Raw genomic sequence first — 12156 nt, 5'->3', positions numbered from 1 at the left:
AAAAATCTGTTCAATATATGTAATTGATTTACTTGTTTATTTATTATTACTTTTTATTTTATTTATTATTTTTTTTTCTCTGCTAGATTATGTATTGCATTGAACTGCTGCTGCTAAGTTAACAAATTTCACGTCACATGCCGGTGATGATAAACCTGATTCATCTTCCAAGTTCCATTAGGATTCAGAACAATCAGTACTCACTCGTGGTGGATCTGTCTGCAGTGCAGATAGATAATTCTCTAAAGCAATACGTCTACGATCATTCAGCAGAGCCTCAACACGAGCAAGATGAGTTTCAACCAACTGTAGTTTCTCGGTGGCTGCTTCTTCCTCCACAGCTGCAACCATGTTCTGGAAATGCTGAGTAAAAAGGGGTAATCACCATATTGCAGAGCGCATCCCCTTACCAAAGAGCTAATCACCTCCACACAAAATATTCAGACACAAACATTCAATACAAACCCAAAAGTAGGTAGAACATATCAATGGGAGAAGAGGCACAATCACCATCTCTCATTGATATTTTAATAATTAAATGACCACATAACCTATAACTCAGTGGCAGCAGCTACAGTTCAGAATCATAAATAATTGGATTTGAAACTGACTTGACAGGTTAAACCATCGATCCACACTAATATGCCAAATGCATTTATGAGAAACTGCTGCATAGTTAGAGGTTCAGAGTTTCAGCTAATGTGTTGAACAGGAGCATCAACTGCTCTTGCAGCTGGCACAGAGCGGACTTGGGAGTACTGATTGCATGAAGTCACATTGTTTTAGGTTAAGTATTAATTAGCTCAATTCAGACTGAACACCACTTCTAAAAGATGCTATTACTCGTTAAGATGCTGAAGGCCTGAAGAAATTTAGTAATTCCTTAGACACTACCTCTGCTAGATAGTAAGAGAACCAACAATCAAAGTAAAGTTTTTCATTGAACCTCTTCACCAAAAGTTGTGAATCAGTGAGATACTTTAATCCACAGTGGTAGCACATTACTACAATCTGTCCTTACGATCCAGCTTATCCCTTACTCTAAAAAGACATTTGAACAGAAGTATAGAAGGCCACAAAGCAGCAGGCAAAAAGTACCTAAAAATGAGTTGATAATATGGTTAAGCTAATAAATGCATTCTAAACAGCAGAAGCAGTTTACTAAAGATGAGCTCAGACAATCCAACATTTCACTAAATACCAATCATATTGCCAATACAAATGAAATTGATGGGAATAAACAAAAACTCTTCATGAACGAGTCATAACCAGCAACAAGGAAGATGGTGAAAGTCGTGGTTGTTGGGGACACAGCCTCAGAACAACTCTGCTAGCATTTCTCAAGGCATTGTCCAAGGTTCCACAAGAAAATAAGAACTAAGAACAGGGAGGGGGCCATTTGGGGCCACAAGACTATTCTACCATTCAATAAGATCATGGCCAATCCAACTTTCCATGACCACTTTCCTACCCTAACTCTGTAATACTCAATTCCCTTACTGATTAAAAACCTAAGTCAGCTTCAAATATATCCAAGGAATCAGTCTCGGCACTTTTCTGTGCAAACAATTCCAAAGATACTCATCTTTTGGAGAAAAATTATCCTCATGTCTGTCTTAAATGAGAACCCCTTAAGCAATCTTTTAGCTTTCATCACGTTAAGTTCCCGAAGAATTAACCTGCTTAATCATTGAAATTTCCTCCATCCAAGTGGGGATGTGTGATGAACACTGAAGAGCATCACTGTTGATAAATTGGCCCAAGTCAACATTTAAAGCTGCAATAATCAAAACATAACTCCCTGAAATTCACAAACACAAAACTCTCATTTAAAATGATATGATGGACTCACAGAAATTCTTATTTTGGAGAGGAAGAACAACATGGGAGTATGAAGTAAAATGTAAGCAGTGTGCCAAATACTTCCAAGGAGATTGGTAGAATTGTAAATTATCTCAACTTCCACACGAACAAAAACAGAACATGAACCCAAGCTTCTAACAAAGTTCACGCATTCATACCTGAACCAACGTCTGTCTCTGAGCCTTTGGCAGATTCCTTGCTTTCCGCTCTGCTTCTTCCCACTGTTCTCTAACCTAGTTTTGGGAGCAAAAGAAATTCAAAGTAACTTGTCCATCAAGAGTATATAAAAAAATTCAGTCATCCAAATTAATTATTTCAAAATCTCCTTCAGTGATCAATATGAAAGCCAGACTACGTTCAAGATAGTTATGGCAAGTTGTTTCCTCTGTAATAAATGTATTCCCACAATATTTTGGGATAGGCACTATCATAATTTTAATTCAACCCAGATAAAGAACCAATAATATTATTTTTGTGTCAGGATAGCATGATTCTTAAAGGTAGTTTGGAAATACAAGATTCTCCCTCCAGGCAATGAGGGCTGCTGGCTTTGGAGTGCTGTTGAGTTAGTGCAATGTATCCTACAGATGTTACATACTACAGCTATATTGCACCAGTGGTGGAGGCAGCGAATGTTTGTTACTTCTTGTGGTTTAGAAGCTGCATTCATCCAGGCAGCTGAGACTTATGTCTTGCTGATTACAAAAAAAATCTGAAAGATACATCATGGGAAGAGGCCATGTGGCCAATTCAAGTATTTATCCACTCCCCTCTTGAACACTATAAACAAATCTGTTTCCAAAACTTATTTTTGGCAGTACATTCCCCAATTCTAATAACTTAAGTGCATAAAATATTGAACTTTCTGTCAATAGCAACCGTTTTTCGACAACAGAGGCTCTAAATGCCTCGATTAGAACCCCTGTCAACCCCTCAAAGGGTGTTGCTCTGGATTTCCAGAATCTCTTGCGCTTATAACCTTAATTTTTCACAGTCTGTCTGTTCAGCTTTAGTCTCTCATCCCGAGTAACAATCTGGAAAATCTGTTTTGCACACTCCAGAGGCCTTCTTTCTTTCTTGTAACACACTGCACAGAATTGGACAAAAAACTGTCAACAGACTATCAGAAGCCTTAGAAACAAGACCATTAGACCATAAAATATAGGAGCAGAAACAGGCTATTTGGCCCATCAAGTCTGCTCCACCATTTCATCGTGGCTGATCCAATTTTCCTTCTCAACCCAAATCTCCTGCCTTCTCCTCAGCCCTTCATACCCTGACCAATCAAGAACCTATCAACCTCCGCCTTACATATACCCTACGACTTGGCCTCCACAGCCACCTGCACAATAAATTCCACAGATTCACCACAACCTGGCTAAAGAAATTCCTCCTCAACTCTGTTCTAAAAGGACACCTCTCTATTCTAAGGCCATGTCCTGTGGTCCCCCAACAGAAGAAATGTCCTCTCCACATTCATTCTTAACATTCCATTTGCCTTTCTCACCACAGACTCAACCTGCAAATTAACCTTTAGGGAATCCTGCAGAAGGACTCCCAAGTCCCTTTGCAACTCTAATTTTTGAATTTTCCCCTGGTTTCGAGAACAGCTTGCCCTTTTATTTGTTCTACAAAGTGCATTACCATAAACTTCTTGGTACTGTATTCCATCTGCCACTTCTTTGCCCATTCTCCTAATCTGTCTAAGTTGGGGGAGGGAGGTTTCTTGAAGAGTGGAGTGATAGTTGAGATTTTCCAGTCTTCTGGAAACATTCCAGAATCTAGTGATTTTTGAAAGATCATTACCAATGCCTCCAACAATCTCTTCAGCCACCGCTTTCAGAACTCTGCGTTGTACACCATCTGGTCTAGTTGACTTACCCACCTTCAGACCTTTCAGTTTCCCTAAGAACCCTCTCCCTAGTAATGGTAACTTCACAGACCTCATGACTCCTGACACCAAGAACTTTCACCATTCTGCTAGTGTCTTCAACAATGAAGAATGATGCAAAATATTTATTCAGTTCATCCATGATTTCTTTGACCCCATAATTACCTCTCCAGCATCGTTTTCCAGCGGTCTGATATCCACTCTCACAACTCTTTTACACTTCATGTATCTGGAGGAACTTCTGGTATCCTCTTTATTATTGGCCAGCTAGTTTCTTATTCCATCTTTTCCTTCTTAATGACTTTTTTTGGTTGCCTTCTGTTGGTATTTAAAAGCTTCCCAGTCCTCTAACTTCCCACTAATTTTTGCTCCATTATATGCCCTCTCTTCAGCTTTTATGTTGGCTTTGACTTCTCTTGTTAACCATGATTGTGTCATCTTGCCTTTAGGATACTTCCTCTTTGGGTGTATACATCCAGTGTCTTCCGAATTGCTTCCAGAAATTCCAGCCATTGCGACTCTGCCATCATCCCTGCCAGTGTTCTTTTCCAACCAACTCCTCTCTCATGCCTCTGTAATTCCTTTTACTCCACTGTAATACTGATACATCTGACTTTAGCTTCTCCTCAAATTTCAGGGTTAATTTGATCATATTATGATCACTTTTTCCCAAGGGCTCCTTTACCTGAAGCTCTCTAATCAATTCCGGTTCATTGCATAACACCCAGTCCTGAATAGCTGATCCCCTAGTGGGATCAACCACGAGCTGCTTTAAAAAGCCACCTCGTAGGCATTCTAGAAATTCCCTCTCTTGGAATCCAGCATCAATCTAATTTTTCCAATCTACCTGCATATTGAAATCCCCTATGACTATTGTAACATTGCCCTTTTGGCATGCATTTTCTATCTCCCATTATAACTTGTAGACCACATCCCTACTACTGTTTGAGGGTCTGTCTACAATTCCCATTAGGGTCTTCTTACCCTTGCAGTTCCTTAGCTCTATCCACAACGATTCAACACCTTCTGACCCAATGTCATCTCTTTCTAATGATTTGATTTCATTTTTTACCAACAGAGCAATGCCACCCCTTCTGCCTTCCTTCTTGTCCTTTCAATATAATGTGTATCCTTGGATATTAAGCTCCCAGCTATAATCCGCTTTCAGGCATGATTCAGTAATACCTACATCATACATGCCAATCTGTAACTGAGCTACAGCTCGGGACATCGGAGTTCAATTCCAACACCATGTGTGAGAAGTTTGTGCCTCCTTCCCCTGAAGCATGTGGGTATCCCCCAGGTGCTCTTGTTTCCTTCCACATTCCAAAAACGTAACAGAGGAGGGAGGGAACATCGACTCAGACCATGAGAGGCCTGCGTTGGGCATTTTCATGCCTTACAAGGCGCAGATTGGAAGTCTGTGTGGGGCACCACTCCTCGCACAGACACTAGAGCAATGTGCGATTAAGTGCCTTGCTCAAGGACACAAACACACTGCCACAGCTGAGGCCTGAACGAGTCACCTTTAGAACGCCTTAACCACTTGGCCACGTGCCCAACTAAAACCTAACAGTTGGTAGATTACTCGGTCATTGCAAATTATCCTGTGATTAGACTCGGGTTAAATGGGTGGGTTGCCGGGCGGTGTGGCTCACTGAGCCGGAAGGGCTTGTTTCACACTGTATCTCTCTAAACAAGTCTGTCCACTGCAGCTCAGGGGTCAGGGCTTCACATCAAAAGTTATGCTACAAGTATTGTCACAGATTTTGAACATTGCAGAAGCAGACACAGATATAATCAACCTGGATACCTATTTTAAATGTCATCAGAGGCCATCTGGGGTCTCTGTTCTGTAATTTTGCTTTAAGATTAAGTGTAATTCCCAAGTTATCTACTCCCAATTATTTAGAGCATTGTTTATGGAAAATTTAACTGAAATGAAGTCAGCTGCAGCATGCTGCCATGGTATTAAATTTGTTTGAAACAACAGGAAGTGGTAATTACAAGATTTCCAGTCAGGTTCACGGATGAATTTCCCTTCAAAAGTGAAAAAAGTGATTTTACAATATGTGTTAGTTAAGCCCATCACCCCTACTGAGGGATGGGCCACCAACAGCAGCTACAGAGTATACAGTATGTATACCATTACCTTATCCATACGATCTCGGTGTCGGACCTCCAATTGCTGTTTAGCCTTTGCGAAACGTGTGTGTTCATTTGCATCTGCAGGTGTCTCAAAATAAACATCTACATCATCTGTTGGGTGAGGTGTTGAAAGAACTGCAAGACAGAAGACGAGTCAAACTCAGTTACCTTAGGGTTGCATGCTGGAGACCTTTGATTTCACAACATACACAAATTACTTCTGCAATGTTAAACACAATTCCCTTGGTTTCTTTTGCACCATGATTTTGTTGTAAATATTATAAATGTTATAAATTTCCATACACCAACACTTCTAAACAAGGTGCGTCACTGAATTTATAAAATCAATGGCATTTGAAATTCTAGAGTTTTGGAAATGTCGAAGAAAAAAGTAAGTTTGTTAACACTGACTCAAAGTGAACCTGGCACATATCAAGAGGGTATCAAGACTAATGAATTTGCAGAAACAATCAGAAAGCTGTGGTAAAAATGACACTCTATTTAATGCATAAAAATTATCCTACAGGTTTTCATTTCCACCTTTTTTTGGAAAGTAAGCTACATTCATCTAAGCACAGAGATCGTGGTATCAAGAATAGACAACGTCTTATTCTTACTATTGAGACTACACCCTCACCTAATTAGATTTTGGGTGATAAAGATGTAAGGGAGGCAGTGTATATATGTACTTATGTCAGGTCAGTGTCCTTCACTTCAGAAAATATAGCTCAGCTGTCCACTCTCTCCCCACTGCTGAAGCCCTCCAGGCAACATCCTGGTTAATTTCCCCTACATTCTCTCCAGCACAACTACATCCTTCGTACAGTGTGGTGATCAGAACTTCATATAATATTCCAAAGTTCCTAATCAGACAACATCTACAGCCCAAGTTTCAATCTTCTCAGTTACCTCAATTAAATCCTTAAGGCAGGGTTTCACTCACAAAATGCCACATAATAAATTAACAGTATTCACATTCCCTCTCCTCCATCTTCAATTTCAGCAACCATAGCAAAAAAGTGACACCTAAAATCATGAAACCAACAGCATCATCACTGGTAGAAACTGGGCAATAACCTTTCGAGGACACAAAAGAATAATCAAACAATAATCAATTCCAGACTGCAACCTGAAGTACCAAGATGAGTTGCCCCAGATGCTCGTTCGAAAGTATATTGATGGAAGAAATGAAGTTAACACAATGGCACTGGTTTTACACGTGGAGCATTTTGTAATGGTTTCAGGTTATCACCAAGTGAGATGTATATATGATTGTACGTGAAACACATTTGGTTATGAAGCCTCAAAGGATACTCTTTGTGAATTCATAAGTCAGCTGTAATGCAAATTCTTCATTATTGGAGCTTGTAATTTTCAGGTGAAACTCCAAAATACTTTAATACTTCTGTCCGGTCTACTTGTCACAATTTTTCTTAATGCTTTTGTCATCTAAAGGACATGTTAATATTTCTGGACTGCTTAGCGGAACAAGACTCATATCAATGTCCTTGGGTAATTTGGCCTGTCCCCTAAAACCCTCACTAATTTTTATAGATGCACCGTAGACAGCATTCTCCGAGGGTGCATCACAACCTGGTATGGAAGTTGTCCTGTCCAAGACCGGAAGAAGCTGCAGAAGATCGTGAACATGGCGCAGCACATCATACAAACCAATCTTCCGTCCTTGGACTCACTTTACACCGCACGATGTTGGAGCAGTGCTGCCAGGATAATCAAGGACACGACCCACCCAGCCAACACACCTTTCGTCCCTCTTCCCTCAAGGAGAAGGACCAGGAGCTTGAAGACTCATACGGCCAGATTTGGGAACAGCTTCTTTCCAACTGTGATAAGACTGCTGAACGGATCCTGACCCGGATCTGGGCCGTACCCTCCAAATATCCGGACCTGCCTCTAGGTTTTTTTGCACAAACCTTACTTTCCCTTTTCTATTTATGATTTATAATTTAAATTTTTAATATTTATTATTGATTTGTACTCCAGGGAGCGCGAAGCGCAGGATCAAATATCGCTGTGATGATTGTACGCTCTCGTATCAATTGTTTGGTGACAATAAAGTAAAGTAAGCAATGTAAACCTCATTCTATCAGACAGTAACCAACTGCTCCAAAGGGATAACAACACAACTTGAAATGAATTCAACACTGGAAGTTAATAGCACTGAGAAAAATAACTTGATGGTACCCATGCTGGTGGACAAATTGAGCACATTTCTTCCTGATTAAGTTTAAACACCAATGAGGCATCGTGGCACAGCAAAGTCCAACTATAGTCTATTGTGGGCAACAGATGTCAGGTATGTTCATTCAAGTGTCAATCTTAATGGGGAGTCTTTCTTGGGGCTCAAACTACAGGTGTGGCAATTGGGTCCAATGCACAGGCAGAGATAGAAACCATAGAAAAACTACAGCACAGAAACAGGTCTTTTGGCCCTTCCCGGCTGTGCCGAACCATTTTCTGCCTAGTCCCACTGACCTGCACACGGACCATATCCTTCCATACACCTCCCATCCACGTATCTGTCCAATTTATTCTTAAATGTTAAAAAAGAACCCGCATTTACCACCTCGTCTGTCAGCTCATTCCATACTCTCACCATTCTCTGTGTGAAGAAGCCCCCGCTAATGTTCCCTTTAAACTTTTAACCCCTCACCCTTAACCCATGTCCTCTGATCTTTTTCTCCCCTTGCCTCAGTGGAAAAAGCCTGCTTGCATTCACTCTATCTATACCCATCATAATTTTATATACCTCTATCAAATCTCCCCTCATTCTTCTACACTCCAGGGAATAAAGTCCTAATCTATTCAACCTTTCTCTGTAACTGAGTTTCTCAAGTCCCGGCAACATCCTTGTAAACCTTCTCTGCACTCTTTCAAACTTATTAATATCTTTCCTGTAATTTGGTGACCAAAACTGAACACAATACTCCAGATTCGGCTTTACCAATGCCTTATACAACCTCATCATAACATTCCAGCTCTTATACTCAATTCTTTGATTAATAAAGGCCAATGTACCAAAAGCTCTCTTTACGACCCTATTTACCTGTGACGTCACTTTTAGGGGACTTTGTATCTGTATTCCCAGATCCCCCTGTTCTACTGCACTCCTCACTGCCTTACCATTAACCCTGTATGTTCTACCTTGGTTTGTCCTTCCAAAGTGAAATACCTCACACTTGTCTGTATTAAACTCCATTTGCCATCTTTCAGCCCATTTTTCCAGCTGGTCCAAGTCCCTCTGCAAGCTTTGAAAACCTTCCTCACTGTCCACTACACCTCCAATCTTTGTATCATCAGCAAATTTGCTGATCCAATTTACCACATTATCATCCAGATCATTGATATAGATGACAAGTAACAATGGACCCAGCACTGATCCCTGTGGCACACCACTAGTCACAGGCCTCCACTCTGAGAAGCAATTCTCTACTACCACTCTTTGGCTTCTTCCATTGAGCCAATGTCTAATCCAATTTACCACCTCTCCATGTAAACCAAGCAACTGAATTTTCCTAAATAACCTCCCATGCGGGACCCTGTAAAAGGCCTTACTGAAGTCCATGTAGACAACATCCACTGTCTTCCATTCATCCACTTTCCTAGTAACCTCCTCGAAAAACTCCAATAGATTGGTCAAACATGACCTATCACGCACAAAGCCATGTTGACTCTCCCTAATAAGTCCCTGTCTATCCAAATGCTTGTAGATTCTGTCTCTTAGTACTCCCTCCAATAATTTACCCACTACCGCCGTCAAACTAACCGGCCTATAATTTCCCAGATTATTTTTCGATCCTTTTTTAAACAACAGAACAACATGAGCCATTCTCCAATCCTCCGGCACCTCACCTGTAGACACCGACATTTTAAATATATCTGCAATTTCAACACTAGTCTCCTTCAAGGTCTGAGGGAATACCCTGTCAGGTCCTGGGGATTTATCCACTTTAATTTGCCTCAAGATAGCAAGCACCTCCTCCTTTTCAATCTGTACAGTTTCTATGATCTCACTACTTGTTTCCCTTAATTCCATAGACTTCATGCCAGTTTCCTTAGTAAATACAGACGCAAAAAACCCATTTAAGATCTCCCCCACTTCTTTTGGTTCCGCACATAGCCAACCACTCTGATCTTCAAGAGGACCAATTTTATCCCTTACAATCCTTTTACTCTTACTATACCTGTAAATAATAAAATAATAAAAGTAGATAAATAAGACTCAGAATGAAAAATATTGACAAATTACTTATCAAAATTAATGCAGGCAGGGGAAGCTCCTTGCAGAGTTCAGCAACAGAGTGCAGGCATTCTGGATTAAGATTGTAATAAATTGAATGGCTGTTACTCTAATTCCTATACATGTTGAGAGTGGTATACATGCTGAAAAGCCAGCAAGTCTGAGAAGTTTCATGCGTAACCTAGGTGATTTCAGACTTTTCACCAAATGTACTCTGGTGCTTCATTCAATAATTGACCTGACACAGGTGTAAACAACTGCAGATACAACCTTAAAGGATATTATCGTTTTCATGGCTTTCTTCTCTATCAAATAACTGCATCAAGTTACTGTCACAGCCAAAAAAAGCTCACCAATGCCTTTACTTCCTCAGGATGCTAAAGAAACGTGGCATGCCTCCGTTGACTCTTACCAATTTTTAATCGGTGCATCATCGAGAGCATTATGCCTAGATGTATAATGGCTAGGTATAGCAACTATTCTGCACAAGAATGCAAGAAACTGCAGAGAATTGTGGACACAGCTCAGCACATCACAGGAACCAGCCTCCCCTCCATGAACTCTGCTTGTACTTGCTGCCTCAGTAAATCAACCAGCATGATCAGATTCCACCCACCCCAGATTCTCTCTTTTCCCTTCTCCCATCGGGCAAAAGATCTAAAAGCCTGAAAGCATTTACCACTAGCCCCAAGGGCAGCTTCTACCCCACTGCTGAGACTCTTCAATAGACATTTTGTATGATATGATGGACTCTTGGCCTCACAATCTACCTCGCTATCTTGCACCATATTGTTTACCTGTACTACACTTCCACTGCAGCTGTTACACTGTATTCTGCATTATTGTTGTTATACCTGATTTCTACCTCAATCCACAGTGTTATGATTTGATCTGTTTAAACAGTATGCAAAATAAGCTTTTCACTGTATTCTTCTTCCAGTTTAAGATGGTGCCGGTGAATCACAGCAACGATGTGCTGATAGCAAACAAAACAAACGTAACTATAAATTCCTGCATTAATTACACGTTGTTCGGACACGATCATGGCGATCAATAGCCTGCAACTTCCCTTTCCGAATCAAGCTTTTGAACCGCCTACACGACTTGGCATTTTTGCAGAGTAAAGTCTTCTAGGTGCAGGACAGTTGTGGCGTGGCATAGCATGTACAGGCTGAATCAAGGTGATAGGGCCTGGGCTCGAGAGCAGGGAATGAGCCAAGATTTGGCCATTGCTGGAAAGAACTTGAAGGTGATTTGATGTGGCAGAACCGAGGTGAGGCAGAGTAAAAATGGCAGGGCCCGGGTCTGGACCCGAGAGCATGAAAGGACCCGAGGTTTGACCAACTTAAGCGTCGGGTCGAATTGGAAAGATTGGTGATGGGCTGAATTGAGGTGGCAGGGTCCAAGCCCTTGTGTGTATCAAAGTGAGTGTGTGGGTCTCAGAACAAAGACTGACCCGAGGTTTGGCTGATTTAAGCGCTGAGTCAGATTGAAAAGGTCAGGGTATCCGGGCTGGAGGCAAGGGGCAGGCTGGTTCAGCTCGCTGCTCCGCAAGGTTTACTTGTCTCTGCACTGAACCGTAGCTGCAGCCTGCAACTAATGGGTTCCTGGATCGGCTGCAGTGATGACTGGCTTCGTGACTATGAACTCACTTTCATGAACTTCAGTTCTGAATGTTATTTGCTTACTTCTATTGTTTGCACAATTTGCTCTTTTTCTGCACTTGGATGTCTGATGGTCTTTTTTTTAAATGGGTTCCATCGGGTTTCTTTGTTTTGCCTGTAAGGAGAGGAATCTCAAGGTTGTACAATGTGGACATACTTTGATAATAAATGCACTTTGAACTTTTTAAGCTCTTAACTTTGATACATGTGGCAATAATAAACCAAAACGATACATATAGCGAGTTACAAGGAAGTAAAATCTTCCATTGAACGTAAAAAAGATTTTGCAAGATAATATCAGCATTTCACTATGTAACTTTCAACATTCT

At 40.9% G+C, this 12156-nt stretch overlaps 1 protein-coding gene across 5 annotated transcripts in view; it reads right to left on the bottom strand.

Moving 5' to 3' along the window:
• The window catches only part of LOC140185139 (amyloid beta precursor like protein 2-like), a 156677-nt gene that overhangs the window by 57832 nt on the left and 86689 nt on the right, over positions 1 to 12156 (bottom strand). For 4 of the 5 annotated variants that reach the window (XM_072238506.1, XM_072238501.1, XM_072238504.1 and 1 more), the window contains exons 7-9: positions 5907 to 6037; positions 2022 to 2096; positions 205 to 363 (exon numbers count right to left, since the gene is read on the bottom strand). In XM_072238506.1, the coding sequence (XP_072094607.1) occupies positions 205 to 363; positions 2022 to 2096; positions 5907 to 6037 (365 nt within the window). The remainder of the gene's footprint in view (positions 1 to 204; positions 364 to 2021; positions 2097 to 5906; positions 6038 to 12156) is intronic. The other variant, XM_072238505.1, reaches the window with a different exon arrangement.

The sequence above is a fragment of the Mobula birostris genome, chromosome 20, assembly GCF_030028105.1.
Source record: "Mobula birostris isolate sMobBir1 chromosome 20, sMobBir1.hap1, whole genome shotgun sequence".
Taxonomy (NCBI): Eukaryota; Metazoa; Chordata; class Chondrichthyes; order Myliobatiformes; family Myliobatidae; genus Mobula; species Mobula birostris.
This window is presented reverse-complemented; position numbering and strand designations above follow the sequence as displayed.